General features: G+C 36.0%; 1 protein-coding gene across 1 annotated transcript in view; it reads left to right on the forward strand.

Moving 5' to 3' along the window:
- Window positions 1-15,111, forward strand: part of MMP16 (matrix metallopeptidase 16) — a 163,595-nt gene that overhangs the window by 72,914 nt on the left and 75,570 nt on the right. Inside the window, exon 2 of the mRNA XM_005517044.3 lies at window positions 10,257-10,405. Coding sequence (XP_005517101.1) covers window positions 10,257-10,405 — 149 coding nt within the window. The remainder of the gene's footprint in view (window positions 1-10,256; window positions 10,406-15,111) is intronic.

Below are 15,111 nucleotides of genomic sequence, written 5' to 3' on the forward strand. Positions count from 1 at the left end.
TTGTTTTCATTCTGCCATGTGGACCAAATAAAGTAATTTGGGAAAGACAGAATTACCATTTTTATTCATTACATTTTCTTCTTCTCTCTCCTTGGAAAATGACACACTGATATAATATATCAGTGTTATGTATTAACAAAATCCATATTCATCTTCTATCTACAGATTTCTGCAGGAAAATATAAATCAGATTTTTCAAAGAGCTATAATTGAACTGTAAATATCATAAATCTTAGTTTTTTCAGTCAAAAATTCCAGTCAAAAATTGAAGTATTTCTAAAATATGCAATGACATCCAGCAAGGAAGTGCAGGATCTGAATTTTTTCATCTTACATATCTGACTTTGAAAAGCAGAAAGAAAAAAAGAACATTTTCAGGTTAAAAGTGGATATAGCATATATTTATATATTTACATTTACAAAATCTTTTGACTGTGGTAAACAAACATACTGTGCTATAAAAGTTTATGTTCCTAATAGTCATGACATTATTAATTGCTTAAAAATACACAGAAAGAAATAGAAGTGATATTCATCCAAATAAAGGAACTAACTGATTCAGTTGTATACCTCCTGTTTCCACTGAAGGCAGCTTTGTTCTTGACTTTGGCATAGCCAGTTGGTTTTCTACAGACAAACTTTTAAACAGTGCTTATGTGTCGTAAAGTATGAATTTACATGCAATCTTATTTATAAAAGTGTACTAAAAAAACTATGAAGCATAAATTAACAAAAACATGCATTGTGCTGTTGCATTTCTGTTCTTTTGCTTTAATGCAAATTTAGTTTAACCCGTAATATAAGAATGTTCATGATACTGATACCTATTCAGGAAACAATTATGTAGATATTTAGTGGATGTTTCTGTGGTTCAGAATATGATGTTTCTTATGTTTATAAAATGAGAAAAAAACCTATTATAATGAAAAGAATTAAATAAAGGTGGAATGGATAAAAAAATGTTTGTTCATTTCTTTTAGATGGTTACATTGCATTTAATTTATTTCAGTGTTGTAAATTGAAACTGCATAAATTATAATAGTAAAGTTATTTTATCTAATGGATTCAAATATCAAGTGCCAAATATGGTTTGAATAATCAATTCCCCAAAGGAACTTTGTAGATTGACCTTTTCCTTTTTTACAATGGTCTACCTTCCTACAAGCCTTTTTAAAGTAACACACCACCATCTGTTGGTTTCCTACGTAAATGTTTTAGAACAAAGTTTTTGTATTTTTATAAAATTAATTGAAACATGCTATTGGGACATATAGAAAAGGAAAGTGATTATTACTGTATTTTTGGTCAAAACACTGCTGGTTTTGTTTTTGTTTTGGTTTACATCACAGCATGTAATTTATAATTGCACCATAAAAGACAGACATACCAAATAACCAATATTTCTTACTTCAGTCTTACAGTAGTATAAAGTTTCTTTTTCTGATATTGCTGCTGCTGCTAATGATTTTACAGCCTATGAAAAAAGAATTATTTTTTTTTAAAGTTTTAGTGGTGTGCATACTTCCCTCTTAAAGTACATGGTTGCCTGCAATGATATTCTCAGAGCCTAAAAAAATATGTGGTCATTTCCAGCTAGTGCCATCCACTTGGAGACTTTCCTGCTTGTAGGATGGCAGTTGAAGCAGTGAGGCAGTCCTCATGAATTCATGATGAAATGCATTGCTTTGATTATTTAGAATATGTGTGTGAGGGGAGATATGCTCTCTCTTGAGAAATCTAAACCAGAAGAAGCAAAAGTTCAAGCAAGTACTAAGCTGCAGGATCTAAGCAGCAAATTCTGTTTCCCTAGTTGTTTTTCAGTTTTTTTGTAAAAATAAACAACTCTACCCTAAAATATTGTGATGTTAAACAGTCAGAGTTTTGCCATCAATATATGTTTGGATTAGACCAAAATAATCAGCTTGCAAGTAAGGTATTGCAAAGCTGTAGGGGTCAAAGATGCTAATACCAAGGCAATGACAAGACAGGGTGATATTCTGGACTGTGGTGAAAGACTCACTTTGAACTCTTGCCTTTCTTGATATATCACCAAACAAATAGCATTTATATGTTGATTGATATGTTCAAAGCCTTGTCTAAATACTTGCAGTGTTGTGAAGAGGAAAGTTGGGAGGCACCACTCATTTTTGCTAACAAAAAGTGAGTTATGATTTAGCAAGGAGCACCTCTTTGGCCTTTGGTTAAACCAGAATTGCTCTGACTCAAGGCTCATCATTGTTTTTGTTATATGCCCATCACCTTGATCTAGTCAGTGGTGTTCTGGGATCCAGCATGTGAAGGAACTCCACAGCTACATATAATGAGCCACAGAGAACCATGAAAGAAAAAGAAAAATCTAAACCCAGGAAAAATCAAGAATATTCCAGATAGGAACATGTGAATAACCTCTCAGAAGATACACAAACAGGGACATAAAGAGGCAAAAAATAGTAAAAGGTTTGAGTCTTAAAGGAACTGGAGGTTATGGAATCTTGTGGTTATCAATAATAATATGGTAATATTATGGTTATCAAAAGAGTAGACAACAATTCTTTCTAAAGGTATACAATTGCTTAGCTATCAGGCAGTAAGTTACACCCATGTTCTTTGTCAATTTGAAATTCATGGACCAAAGGTGTTACTGAATAGATATTGTAGAAAGAGAGCTCTGTCCAACCCCCTTCCCAGGACCATATCCAGATGGCTTTTGAGCATCTCCAAGAATCCAGTCACCACAGCATCTGTGGGCAACCTGTTGCCAGTGCACAGTGAAAATGTGTCTCCTTAAACTTGAGAAGGAACTTCATGTGTTCCAGTTTGTATCCATAACCTCTGGTCATGTTACTGGGCACCACTGAAAGGGGCCTGACTCCATCTTCTCTGTTCCCTTCTTTCAGATGTTTATGTACATAGATAGATAAGATATCCCTGGAGCCTTTTCTTCTCAAAGCTGAAAGTCACAGCTCTCTCAGTCTTTCTTCTTAAGAGTGATGCTCTAGTCCCTTATTCGTTCTCATGGCCTTAGAAGTTTATTTTTCTTCCCCTTTCTTTGGGACCAGTCAGGGCAAATTCAGCCAGACTATTCAATACAGCATTCTTATCCCTGCAGACCACTTAATATTTTTTAGCAGCTATAGAAATTCTAGTAAGATGCAAAGACAGAGCTTTTAACATGAGCTGTATGATTGAGTATTTACATCTACTAGAACTGTAAGTTTTATTTGTGGAAGCATTTCCACTGGTCTGGGTCTCTGTTAGACTTTGCCGGATTTCTATTAGTATTTGAAGAAAATTTCCCTGAGCAACTAATGAATAAGGTCCACATTCTGAAGTCAGTTATAAATGTGTTACAGGAAATGATCAAGGGTTTCTTTCCAGGCCAGGGATTTGTGTCAGAGTTGTTATACCACTAACACACTCTCTACACAGACAGTAGAAGTAGTGAATAAACAATGTAGCTTCTGCATTTGGAGCTGGGTAGTGTCTGATCTCTGTTCCAAGCATATTTCAGTCTCTGAAGGACAGTGCTATATGCAGACCCCACATCTGCTGCTTACTGGTAGATTCCCATCTGCCTGGGATCTGTAAATGACTCTGGCCTTGTGCTCCTGACAGCTCTTTTACACCTCCCACTTCTGCTGCTCTCAAGCTACATTGATTTTCCCATGTGTAAGTGTGTCAGTAAAGGACATTATTTAGAATATTTAAACTAAACTTGAATTACAGATGAGAGGAATTCAGCACACAGTTATGAATACATTTTGCCTTTTTACTTTTGTCACTCCTTGGACTCTGAGTTTGAATCAAAATCACTTACAAGGCAAAGCTTCTGGCTTTGGGCTGCAGTTTTCATTCTTGAACTGCCTCTCACTGGGAAGAGGAGAATTTTAAATTATCTGTATACATGAGTGGGGAAATTTCAGATTGTCACCTCTCTGTTGACATGCAGCATCATCTGTTGGTAAAGCTAGTTTTGTACTGTTGGAGACTAATATAATAAGATCGTTCAGTTTCACATCTATTTTATAGCTAGAGCACAGAAAAAACCCAATAGGCAGATACACAATAGAACAGTGGAGGTGCCTCACTTAAATTTGAAGTGACTAGGTGCAGCAACACTGAACTCAGTGAAGCCAAATTTATTCTCTTCTAACCCACTTTGAGGTCAATTCTGCTACTTCTAGTACTGTATCTAAGTACTTACTTGTAGTGCAGGCTGCAACCTAGACATCCCAAAGACTTGCCTGAATTATTAAATTCCTGCTACAATCTTTGAAATTCCCAGTAAAGATTGCCATCATTAATGTGTCTAAGAATGTGCCGGTGTCACATGTAAATTGTTTCTTTGGGGGTTGTCACAATAATTCACAAGAAAAAAGGTTGGCCACTTTCTAGTTTATGTCAGTGGAGAACTAAATTTTGCAAGTTGGTGTTTTGACTTTTTCTTTCTGACGTTTTTAAAGCAATAAATAAGATTATTGGTCTGAAAATGCTTCCTTCTATTTAAGATCTTTTTCACACTACTGTACAATTTCCAAGAAATTGATTTGTTTGTGATCTTCAGTGTACTCTGAACATGCAAGCTGTTATTTTGTTTGTTAGGGATCAGTTATCTCAACTTAAACCCATAGGTATTAAATCATGACCATTAAACTTCTATTTTATTTATCATAATTTTTATTTTCATTCTGTATACATTACTGATAGACTTGGTTAGACTCTCCTGGGCTGTGTGTTATGTGTTATTTTTTGGAAGCATTTTTCATACTAGATATATGCCATGCACCATATACCCATTCACATCAGTGTATTCTGTTAAGAAGAAAAAACACCATTGATGAGGACCTGGCAGCACTGGAGGCAAGAGGAAGGAAAGACGTCAGAAGATTTCATAAAATGCTCTGTGTAAACACATTGGTTTATTTCTGGCTATCTGTCTATCAAGTTGTCACTGAAAAGTCAGTATTAGCTGTGGTAGGTAGGTCTGTAATTAAACCACACCATTAGCCATAATTATTTGACCTAAATGAAGAAATAATTTGGTCATATGGATACTGATTCTAGAGCTAGCTTATTTATCCTAGTAAAAGCCTTGAGTCCCTTTCAAAATTACATCAGCACTTGAAGTGTTAAATCCTGTGGTGATCTCTGTAAGTTAGAATCATAAATATATGCTTTTTGAAAGTATAAATCTCCTGAATGACTCAGACATTTTAAATCATTTCACTTATAGTGTCTTTGGTGGAAGTATATTAAAAAAAAAGAAGTCAAAATATTTTGAAATTACAAAATATCACAGTTTTACTAATGCAGATAGGAATTCTGTTTGCAGATAAATTCTAAAACAGGAATAGGAATACATGAATAATAATGATATGCAGCTGCACTACTGAAGATATTTATGAAATTGTTTTTATCTGTGCTTTATTAGACTGATTTACTAAGCCTTCAGGTTCATAGAACATAATTGTGCTGTAGCTTATTCTATGTGCTGTCATTCAGGAACATTAATAATTTGTTGCTAAGCTTTCTTCTCTCTTAGAAATCAGTAATATCTCTGAAACTCTGATTATCTTAATAATATTCTTGTTTAATCTTTAATGATAGTACATCAGTTTTCTTTGTTCTTAATAAGAGTTTGGTGTCAACATACTGTTTTTAAGATCAGCCTTTCTTCCTAAATTAGCAAAGATCTGAATGATTAAAATCCTTTGGTGTATTTAATACACTTTAAGTTAGCCCATTCTTTATTCTTTAGAGAAGCAAAAAAATACAGCCACATGAGAAAGTTCTGTCTCTTCCATAGCCAGATGATCCATACAGCATAGCGTAAGTAGCAGTCACAAACTAAAATGCAAAGATTTTTTCATCATGTCAGAAAAACCCCAAACCCTAGGTATCTAGTCAAAGACATCCAAAATCTGGAAGGTGATACAGCTCACGTGCTGAGCACTCACAGGTTCCATGGGTGCCTGCAGAAGTGTCAGGTCCTTAACAAATTCCTGTCGTGTCTACAGATTTCATCACCAATGGATTCTGTTTATCGTTTTCTTTATAATTATGAAAACAGAAGGTGGAATTAGGGTGAAGAAACTTTTCTGGTGGGAAGAATGAGTAAAAATGAGCTTAAAATTTTAAAATGTATAGATGAATGAGACATAAACCTTGACATTTTGTTACTGAAAAAAAAAAAATTAGGCTAATTTTATTTCTGGGGTTTTTTTCTGTTTTTTTCTGGGTTTTTTGTTTTTCTTTCCAAAATGAAATATTTGGGTATCCATGTTCTTCTTAATTACTCCTAAAACTTCAGCTAAACTCCAATGTTTGTTAATAGGCCAACAATGGGAAATAACATAGAGATCTAGTGCAAGCAAATGCTTAGTAAAGACAGATTTTAGCTTCAAGATTTCTGGAGGTTAATGCAGATAATGCAATATGATTAAGCAAGAGGTTTCTTTAGTTCATTTTTAAAATAGAAAGAGTGACTCACATCAGAAAGTTCAAATACATGAAGGGTTGCTTCAGAGGAGAAATTAATAACTGGTTCCCTTTACCTGTTGCAGGTAAAATAAAAAGTTACAGGCTTAAGTTCTAGTAAGAAGGATCCAGCTCTAAGGGGAACATCACAGCAGTAGGATACTAAAGCACTGTACTGGAGAGGGAAGTGGTGGAACGTATTACCTTCCAGCTGTGTTTTTCTGTGGTTAGCTGAGAGATACCATGGATCACATTTTGCAGCAAGACAAAAAAGTCCTGCCCAAAAACTTGACTTGAATTAGCAATATTTTATCTTCTTAAATTGTATACAGGAATGAAACATATCACTTATTTTGGGGTCTTTGCAAAGGGTCCCTGTTGGCATCCAAGACATTACATGTTAGATGGATCTACTTCACTCTTTCTTTGTTCCAAGACCAAAGATTTCCTCAGGATGAAGCTCACCAAGACATTGCTGAAGTACCTTAAAGGCAGACTAAGTCAAATTTCAGTAGAGGAGAGGGGAAAATTCTTCTGTATGTTATTTCTTTTATAGCATGCCTCAAAAATACAAGACCGAGAGAAAATTGTTTTCTTTCATTCTTCTTCTCATACTGTTTCTTTTCCTTTTTGCTGTTTTGCCCACCTGTATATTCTGGGCTTTAAGTTAATCTTCTCATCCATAGTTCACAGCATTTGGGCTATGCGCAATAGAATCTGAGATGGATATTTCAGATTTCTGGTAGTCTGAGCCAAGATCCTTCAAAATTTTCTCTCCTTCCTGCAGAAAACTGCAGAAACAAATTTGCTAATTTTTTTTCTTGTTTCATAATCCATTCTCTTAAGGACAGAGTAAAGAATTTTGTAACACTAAATGCTACTAGCTCTCAAACATTCACCAGCCTGGAGGTCAATTTGTCTGAATTTTCAGACAGAAACTTACTTTCAGAGTGTCATCTGACTTTCCAGTATGTTGGCTGTGTCTTCTAGGCTATTTTGAAGGCTGAGGGAAGACCCAGGTGGTCTAATTCCATTGTTCAATGATTGGGGGTGGCTTTCAGGCATCCTATACTTACCTTGTATGTAAGACTTTTTGAAAGGGAAAGGCTATACTGTCCTCTCCTGCTGTTTCTGAGCCAACTCTCTGTTCCTTTTCTGTCAAGTGTCTCTGCAGTGTCACTCTGCTAGATTCCAGTTAGTTCTCCCTGCTCCACTTCTCCCATGAGCGGTAGTCCCCAAGAGTTTTTTTTCTGTCTCTGTATTAATACCTTTTCTAATTCAGATGGCTGAAGGTTTACCTCCTGGCAATTTTTTTTTCTTGCAACCCCATACCTCTGACTTCTCCAGTTATGCTGCAGTGAGGATGGTTTTACATGGTGATGGGTGACCTCCCAGGCCTACCCAGCAATTTTGTCTGCCCTTAGCACCTGAGAGCTTCATAAAGGTCCGTGTCTGCATACCAGATTTTTGCTGAGAAGGTGCCACCATTTTACATAACTGTGACATTCTACTCAGAACTATTTTTCTTCCCTTACTATTTGTTTTTATATCACTGACTTGAGAAATGAATATAAAAATAACCCCATTCTTAAATATGCTCATTGTAAATATTAATGCAAAGATGCTCTACGTACTACACTGAAATCAATCCACTCTATCAAACATTAATTTCTTAGTTCCGTGGTCTTGTTTCCACATATTATGTTGCTCTTGCCAATATCCAGGCTCTGTCTGGCATTTCAGAGCTTTTTTCCAATAATGCAGGGAAGAACAGGCTTCATCTGCAAAGTGGCACATAAACAAAGTTATTTCTGTGATTACCCAAATCTTGCTCACATTTAATGTACACAAGCTCTCCATTAAAGCTGAGAAGTTCAAGAAGGTATGAATATCTAAAGTTGTATGTAGGTTCTGATTGTAGCAATTCATCTATATTGTAAATAAGAGCATATTCCTATTTATTAAACAAAATTTTCTTACTCTGAATAGTCTTGTATTTAGAAATAGTGTGAAGGTGAAAGGCTTTAGTCTAGGTCTTAGTCCTGTCTGTACCCCCTATTGTATCTCCCTGTTCTGTGGGGCTCACAAACAGGTTGTGGGTTTGATCCCTGTGGGCCATTCACTTGAGTTGGATTCAATGATCCTTGTAGGTCCCTTCCAACTCAGAATATTCTGTGATTTTATGATTCTGTGGTTGTTGAGTTTGTGTGTGAACTGCACAGGTAAATGTGTGTCTAAGGTAAACGTGTTTAAATTAGCAATATCTGAACTCATAACCTGACGATTTACACAATCTTAAAAGCCAGTTTAATCTTTCACTTGCACTGAGCCAATGTTCACCTGTAATGCCCGTTCGGTGTTAGTAAAGTGTACCTTCATAATAAGTTAATTCAATGTGATCGTCCACTGTGCTCATAAAAGGGGAGTGCACCACAACCTTGGTTAACCTGCTGCAAAACTGAAATGGTGGACTTGGCAAGAGAAATTTAAAACTGAAAATAGATATGTAGGTTGGTGTTAGGCTGCATATAGAGTATCTACAAACAGGTTAAAAAAACAGAATTGTATGAGGCAGAGCCCACAAAACACTGTAATTAATTATATTCATTAATGTAATGATTCAGAATCTGTGAATTGTTATGTGACATGTTTGAAAGAGGTGGCTGAATCAATTTTAATTTGTTTTGTTTTGGTTTTGCTTTGTTTTTGTTTTTTTTTGTTAAAGAACAGAAGATCAGATTTATGGGGTCACAAATATTTTGTTACTAGGGGAGTGAAATTGCAGCAATACATTTTAACTGAGTCTTGCAGATTGGCAATATATGTACCTTTCATTCTAATGAGCGCTTCCAGCCCTGGAATGAAAAGACATTTTTTTAAAGCTGTATCAGTGCCCTCACTTCCTCAAATGTCTTTCACTGTTTTCTGTATAGTCTTGATTTTGAAAATACATAGAAACATTATGATAACTGCAGCTACTTGTTTATGACACGTTGCATCAAGAGGACAGCATGTTTCAGAGGGCTTGTCCAAATGTTGTTAAGATAGTTGCTTTAATCCATAAACCTTTCAGTAATTTGGACCTCACACTTCTACACAATTATGAGCATAAGCAGTTGGCAATAAACCCATCTTGATTTAAAAAGGCAGCTCCTCTTAGTGAGGTGAAAGCAGACTCTGCTACTTCATTACCTCCTGGACACCTGCTTTGCCTATAAGTATGTGATTTTGATATTCTTCTCAGAAAGCTGAATGCCTCCCTACCCTCTCCTTCATATTCTTCTAGAGACAATAACAATTTAGTGTAAATGCGTGAGCTGTTGTGGATTTATTATTGTAGATGGTGAATATTATTATGTGCCTGGTGGGCAGTCAGTTGTATGTGGCAAATATTGTAGATTTATATCTTGTCTGCTTAAAACACTACTTGAAGTGCCTAGAGCCAGGGTTAGGTGCTTAAGTTGTAGCTTCAAATAAATAAATAAATACATTAAATAAATAATTGAAGCAGGCAGTTTCAGATAATAGAGATGGTTTCTAGGTAGGAAGCTCTGTAAGTCTTATAGCAATGGAATCTTTAATAAAGAAGGTGAAATAAAATCCCCAAAGAATGTCTTATATGCACATAAAATAAAGAAGAAAAAGCCAAGCACCCAAACGAACAGGACTTATACTTGGTGAATTAGAAGCTTCTTTATGTACGGTATAAAACTAATTACTAGGGAGCGTTTTCTTTACCTTTAATTTCTATTTAATAGCCGCTGCACTTGTCATTGCAGGTATGGTTACAAAAGTATGGCTACCTTCCACCAACTGACCCCCGAATGTCGGTGTTGCGCTCTGCAGAAACCATGCAATCAGCTATAGCTGCCATGCAGCAGTTCTATGGCATTAATATGACAGGAAAAGTGGACAGGAACACAATTGAGTAAGTAACCAGTACTGAACTGCTCTTGACTTTTCTGTTTCAAGCAGGGTAAAATAGAACTGGGAAGCAGCGGTGTAACCGGAGTATCCAAATAGTGTTGCAGCTTCAGATGGGGAGGTAAATTGTTTCTCTCTTTCCTTGCCTTTTCATTTTCTTCATTTTCTGTGTTTCATGGTAGCAGTCATCACCAGCCTAACTGCCGTCTGCCTTTGGGCAAGTGTTTGTACACAAGATGTTACAGGGTTACCTAAAGTAAGGGCCAAAAGGTTATCATTGTGGAAGGGAAGAAACATATTTGAAACTGGCAAGAATCCATGAAATGTTTCACAGTTGAAGGAGTCTTTTTTTACTGGAAAATCTTTAGTGTAAATTTCTTTATTCTTACTAATTAAATTTGGCAGACTACATTGGCCCATTTGTTTCATGGTTTCCAGTAACAAAAGACCAGGTGTGGTCATTTTAACATGCAGTAAAATTGAATCAGTTTTGCATGCCCTTTGCAATTCTGAAGTTGTTTCAGTATCTGATTTTGGATGCAGAATGTACAGAGAGAAACTCTGTAAAACAGAACTATTGAGGGACACTTTCAAACAACTCTATACTGTCCCAAATTTTAGAAACGTGCCAAAAAAAACCCCAAAAAACAGGGACGATTAATACACAATTAAGAGACTGTATCTAGGATTAAGACAGCAGGCCCAGGGCAGTGATCATGCTGCTGTACTTCACATTGGTGGGGCCACTCCTCGAATGCTGCGTTCTGTTTTGGGCCCTGAAGAAGGACACTGAGGTGCTGACTGAGTCCAGAGAAGGGCAGCATAGCTGGGGAAGGGTCTGGAGCACGAGTCCTGTGAGGAACAGCTGTGGGAATTGTGTCTGTTTAACCTAAAAAAAGGAGTCTCAGGGGGATCTTATCACTCTCTATAAATACCTGAAAGGTGGGGGTTGGCCCCTTCTCCCAGGCAATCATTTACAGGACAAGGCTCAAGCTGCACCAGGGGAGGTTTAGATGATATTAGGAAACAGTTCTTCACCTAAAGGGTTGTCAAGCATTGGAACAGGCTGCCCAGGGAAGTGTAAGTGTGGCACTTAGGGACATGGTTTTATGATGGATTTGGCAGTGCCATGACAATTGTTTGAATCAATTACTTTAGAGGTCTTTTCCAGCTTAAATTTCTCTGATTCTCTGAAGTGCTTGTTGGACTCACTTCAGTTAAATTGTGATAAAGATTATCTTGTGATTTCAGGAAAAGTTACTTTGCTTGAAAAACAAGCAATAACTCAATGGTGCTGTCACTGCATATCCAACATTTGCCTCAGTGAAATATGCTTCTACCGCTCTAAAATGCTTATTTGGGGGAGAAAATAATCCTCCTTCATTTCCCATTTCCCACCCCCAAACTGATGTGTCATCTTTTGTTACTCTTTTCTTTTAAGGTAACTGACATTAATGATTTTTCTATAATTTAGAGTTTTGGGAAGAGACTAGGCAAAATGCTGGTAGGATTGGAAAAATCATTTTATTCCACTGACACATACTCTATTGCATTGGAAAGCAATAAAACAAAGCAGATTTTGTGGCTGCCCTCAGGGGAGGTGAGTTGATCACACATCCCTCAGTTTAGGAATTTAAAGGACCCTAGACCATGCAGTGCAATAGCAGTAAATGTCTTGTGAGAGAGCCATGCTCGAAAGTGTTTATGGTCCATTCTGCAGGTGAAGAGTCTATGCTCTTTGTACAGTGATTGATCTTTGAGGAGAGAGTGCTGCCAGTAACTAGTACCTTTTTCAAGATATGTCAGAGACAATATATTTCACTGAAAGTAAAATAGCCTGTTCACAGCAGCACAAAAGAGACAGAAAGGAGTAACCTAAGGGAAAGCAGAGGCCATCATTTAGTTTAGAGTATCAGCTGGAGAGTTTAAAAAAAACCAAACCAACCCAAAATTCCAAGTTCAAATGGAGATGGTTAAGGTTGCTAATGTAGCATTTTGAAGATTTTCTTCACTTCTGCAGTTTAAGAGATGGAGAAATCCACCTGTGCAGCAACCCAAAATATTAGTCTTATAAAGTGGTGAATATTGAGTCTTTGAGATCTTTTGATGTATTTTCTTCTACACAGATACGTTAATATATTGCAATTCTTAGGTACATGTAACTCATGCTGCATTTACTTAGGCATTTGGAGTCACATTAACTTGAGTCAAATTGGGAACAGAACTGATTCTTAAAGGCCTGTCACACTTAAATTGGTGTTGAAAAAAATCAAAACAACAAAAAACCTCATTTTTAACTAAATACTGGCCTCAAGGTACCATCAGTTCACATCACTGAATATTCATGGGAGATATGACTGTATAATAAAGAGTAAATTGACTTTCAGTTATTCATTTGTTGCATTATTTTGTAAAATACTATTTCATCTGCACAGAAAGTATATATACTCTTCAGGTAAGAAACATAAGACAGTTTATAATTTTTTCCTCTGGGATATGCTGTAATAACTAACAATGCTGGTGTTGCAAATAATAAATAAAGCAGGAACCTCATAAAAAATATGTTCTCATCTTGTGCATGAGGATTTACCTGCATCTTTGACACATCTTGACAAGAGATTATGATGTGACTCTGTCTTCAGAAGGACAAACTATTAAAAAAGTTGTAGTAACAACTTGATAGGAACCAACTTTGGGGATATTAACAGAGAAACAATGCCCTACAGCAGCACCATGAAATGTCTCCTGGGAGGATTTTGCTGCTCTGGAAAGAAGATAATCCCTCAATGAGTATTTTGGTATGCATAAATATGAACAGTATTCATCTTCTCCTTACTACTCAGCATTCACTTGGTTTCACTATTTTTTTTTTCCTCAAGTGTCTTGGAAAGAATGATGCATGCTTATTGCTGGGGATAAGGAAGAGTGAGTGGTAGGGAGAGACATCCTTATAATGGTGTAAAAATGTGAGGGAGTTTCTGAATATAAGTACCGTGACAATGGCAAATGGCGAACCCAATGAAAATACTGTCTGATGTTTGCATGGAGTGCCACGGTATTTTCTGTATTTCATTTATATATTACCAAACACAGTCAATGTTTCATGAAAAAGGACATTTCTGAAACTGGACCCACTGTTGGCATTCCTGGCCTTCTGCATCCTTAAAAGAAACATTGTAGAAGAAGGCTAGTTGTCGTCTTTTCTTAAAACTGCTATACATGTTTATTCCCAAAACTGGTTTTGTACTTTTGATATATACTTTTGACTGCAAACTTCTTGATATACAGGTGGAATGGTCATGTATAGGATGCTGACTAAATCTGTGCAACAAGAACAAAACTCTCATTTTATTCCAATGTCATCCTTTAGAAATAAATGGCAATTATGCTTATTTCAATGCTTAGATGAGCTTCTGACCAAGTTTACGTTCTCTGCTGTTCGTATATTAACTATCAGTCACAAAGTAAATACTGAGCTGTTGAAATTGATCCAGTGGCTTATTTTCTCAGTAAATTAGTAATTTTTTTAGTACAAAAGTATACATAAGGTCTGTACCCTGAGCAAACAGCCAGTGAGAAGTCTTGAAAAGAAATCATCTGGGCTGAAATACAATATCTTACATCACTCTTTGACTGTTTCCTATTACTAAGCAAGTGTCAATAAAGTCCTGTAATAGCAGGCTACAACAAGCAAAGATGCTTAGAAAGACATACCTATTTCTCCTTAATAGATGTTTAAGGGTATAATTCAGTAGTTTTCTTAAACAGACATCTATAATTTGTCCAGCCACTAAGTTAAGTTGCACTAAGTCAAGTTGAACCCTCTCTTTTAGTTTCCTTTTCTGCTATAACTCTGTCCCAAGTAACCCCCAAAGCCCAACAACAATGAAACAATTGTTCAACTTTACCAGCAATTTTGATAAGGGATAAAGCAGCTGGGGCCTTCAACCAAACGTATGGCTTTTACTGTTTTGATTCAGTGAGGGTAATTTTTTTTCCTGAAGGCTTAAGGAAAGTAAGAGACAGAAAGATTTTTCCTCCGAGACAGCAAAGAACAAATTATGGTTAGGCAGCTGGCTTGAGGTAGAAGTTCAGTTTCATCTCTCTTTCTACTGGAAGAGCATCAGAGTTTTGCTGCATATTTTTCTTTTAATCTTTCTAGACTTGCTGTGAATCTAAAATATTTAAATTTTCCTGACATATATAGCTCTTCAAGATTCAAACTAATGGAATTAGAATAGGAATGTGATGTGACATAATGTACAGATAGAGAACATTTGTCACAGTTAAGCTTCTTTATTGAGTACTTGTAAAATATTAATTTTGAAGGGCTGCTGCAGAAAAGATTTCTTCAATTTCAAAAACAAAGTGATGAAAGAGAGGCAAAGTCATTACCTGTAGGCACCTTTTAAAAATGAAGCATATTTCAAAACATTTCAAAAACACATTAAAAAATTAAACTCTAAGAAACAATCAGGAACATGGAAGACCTTAATCATGTTATGTTAGAAGAATCTATATTTGATAGAATATAGAAATCAATGTCTTATTTGTCAATTCCCCCAAGAGAAGACCATATTATGTGCTAAGTATCTGGAGCGTCATGAGCATTAATGATTATTACTAAGAGAAGTCTTCCTCCCAGTGAGTGTGGGAACAATTACAGTTGAAAAAAAAATAAAATATTAAAGAAATAAAAGGAAAATTTAT

The sequence above is a fragment of the Pseudopodoces humilis genome, chromosome 1, assembly GCF_049639895.1.
Source record: "Pseudopodoces humilis isolate 2021_Gansu_Grassland_sample_001 chromosome 1, ASM4963989v1, whole genome shotgun sequence".
Lineage (NCBI taxonomy): Eukaryota > Metazoa > Chordata > Aves > Passeriformes > Paridae > Pseudopodoces > Pseudopodoces humilis.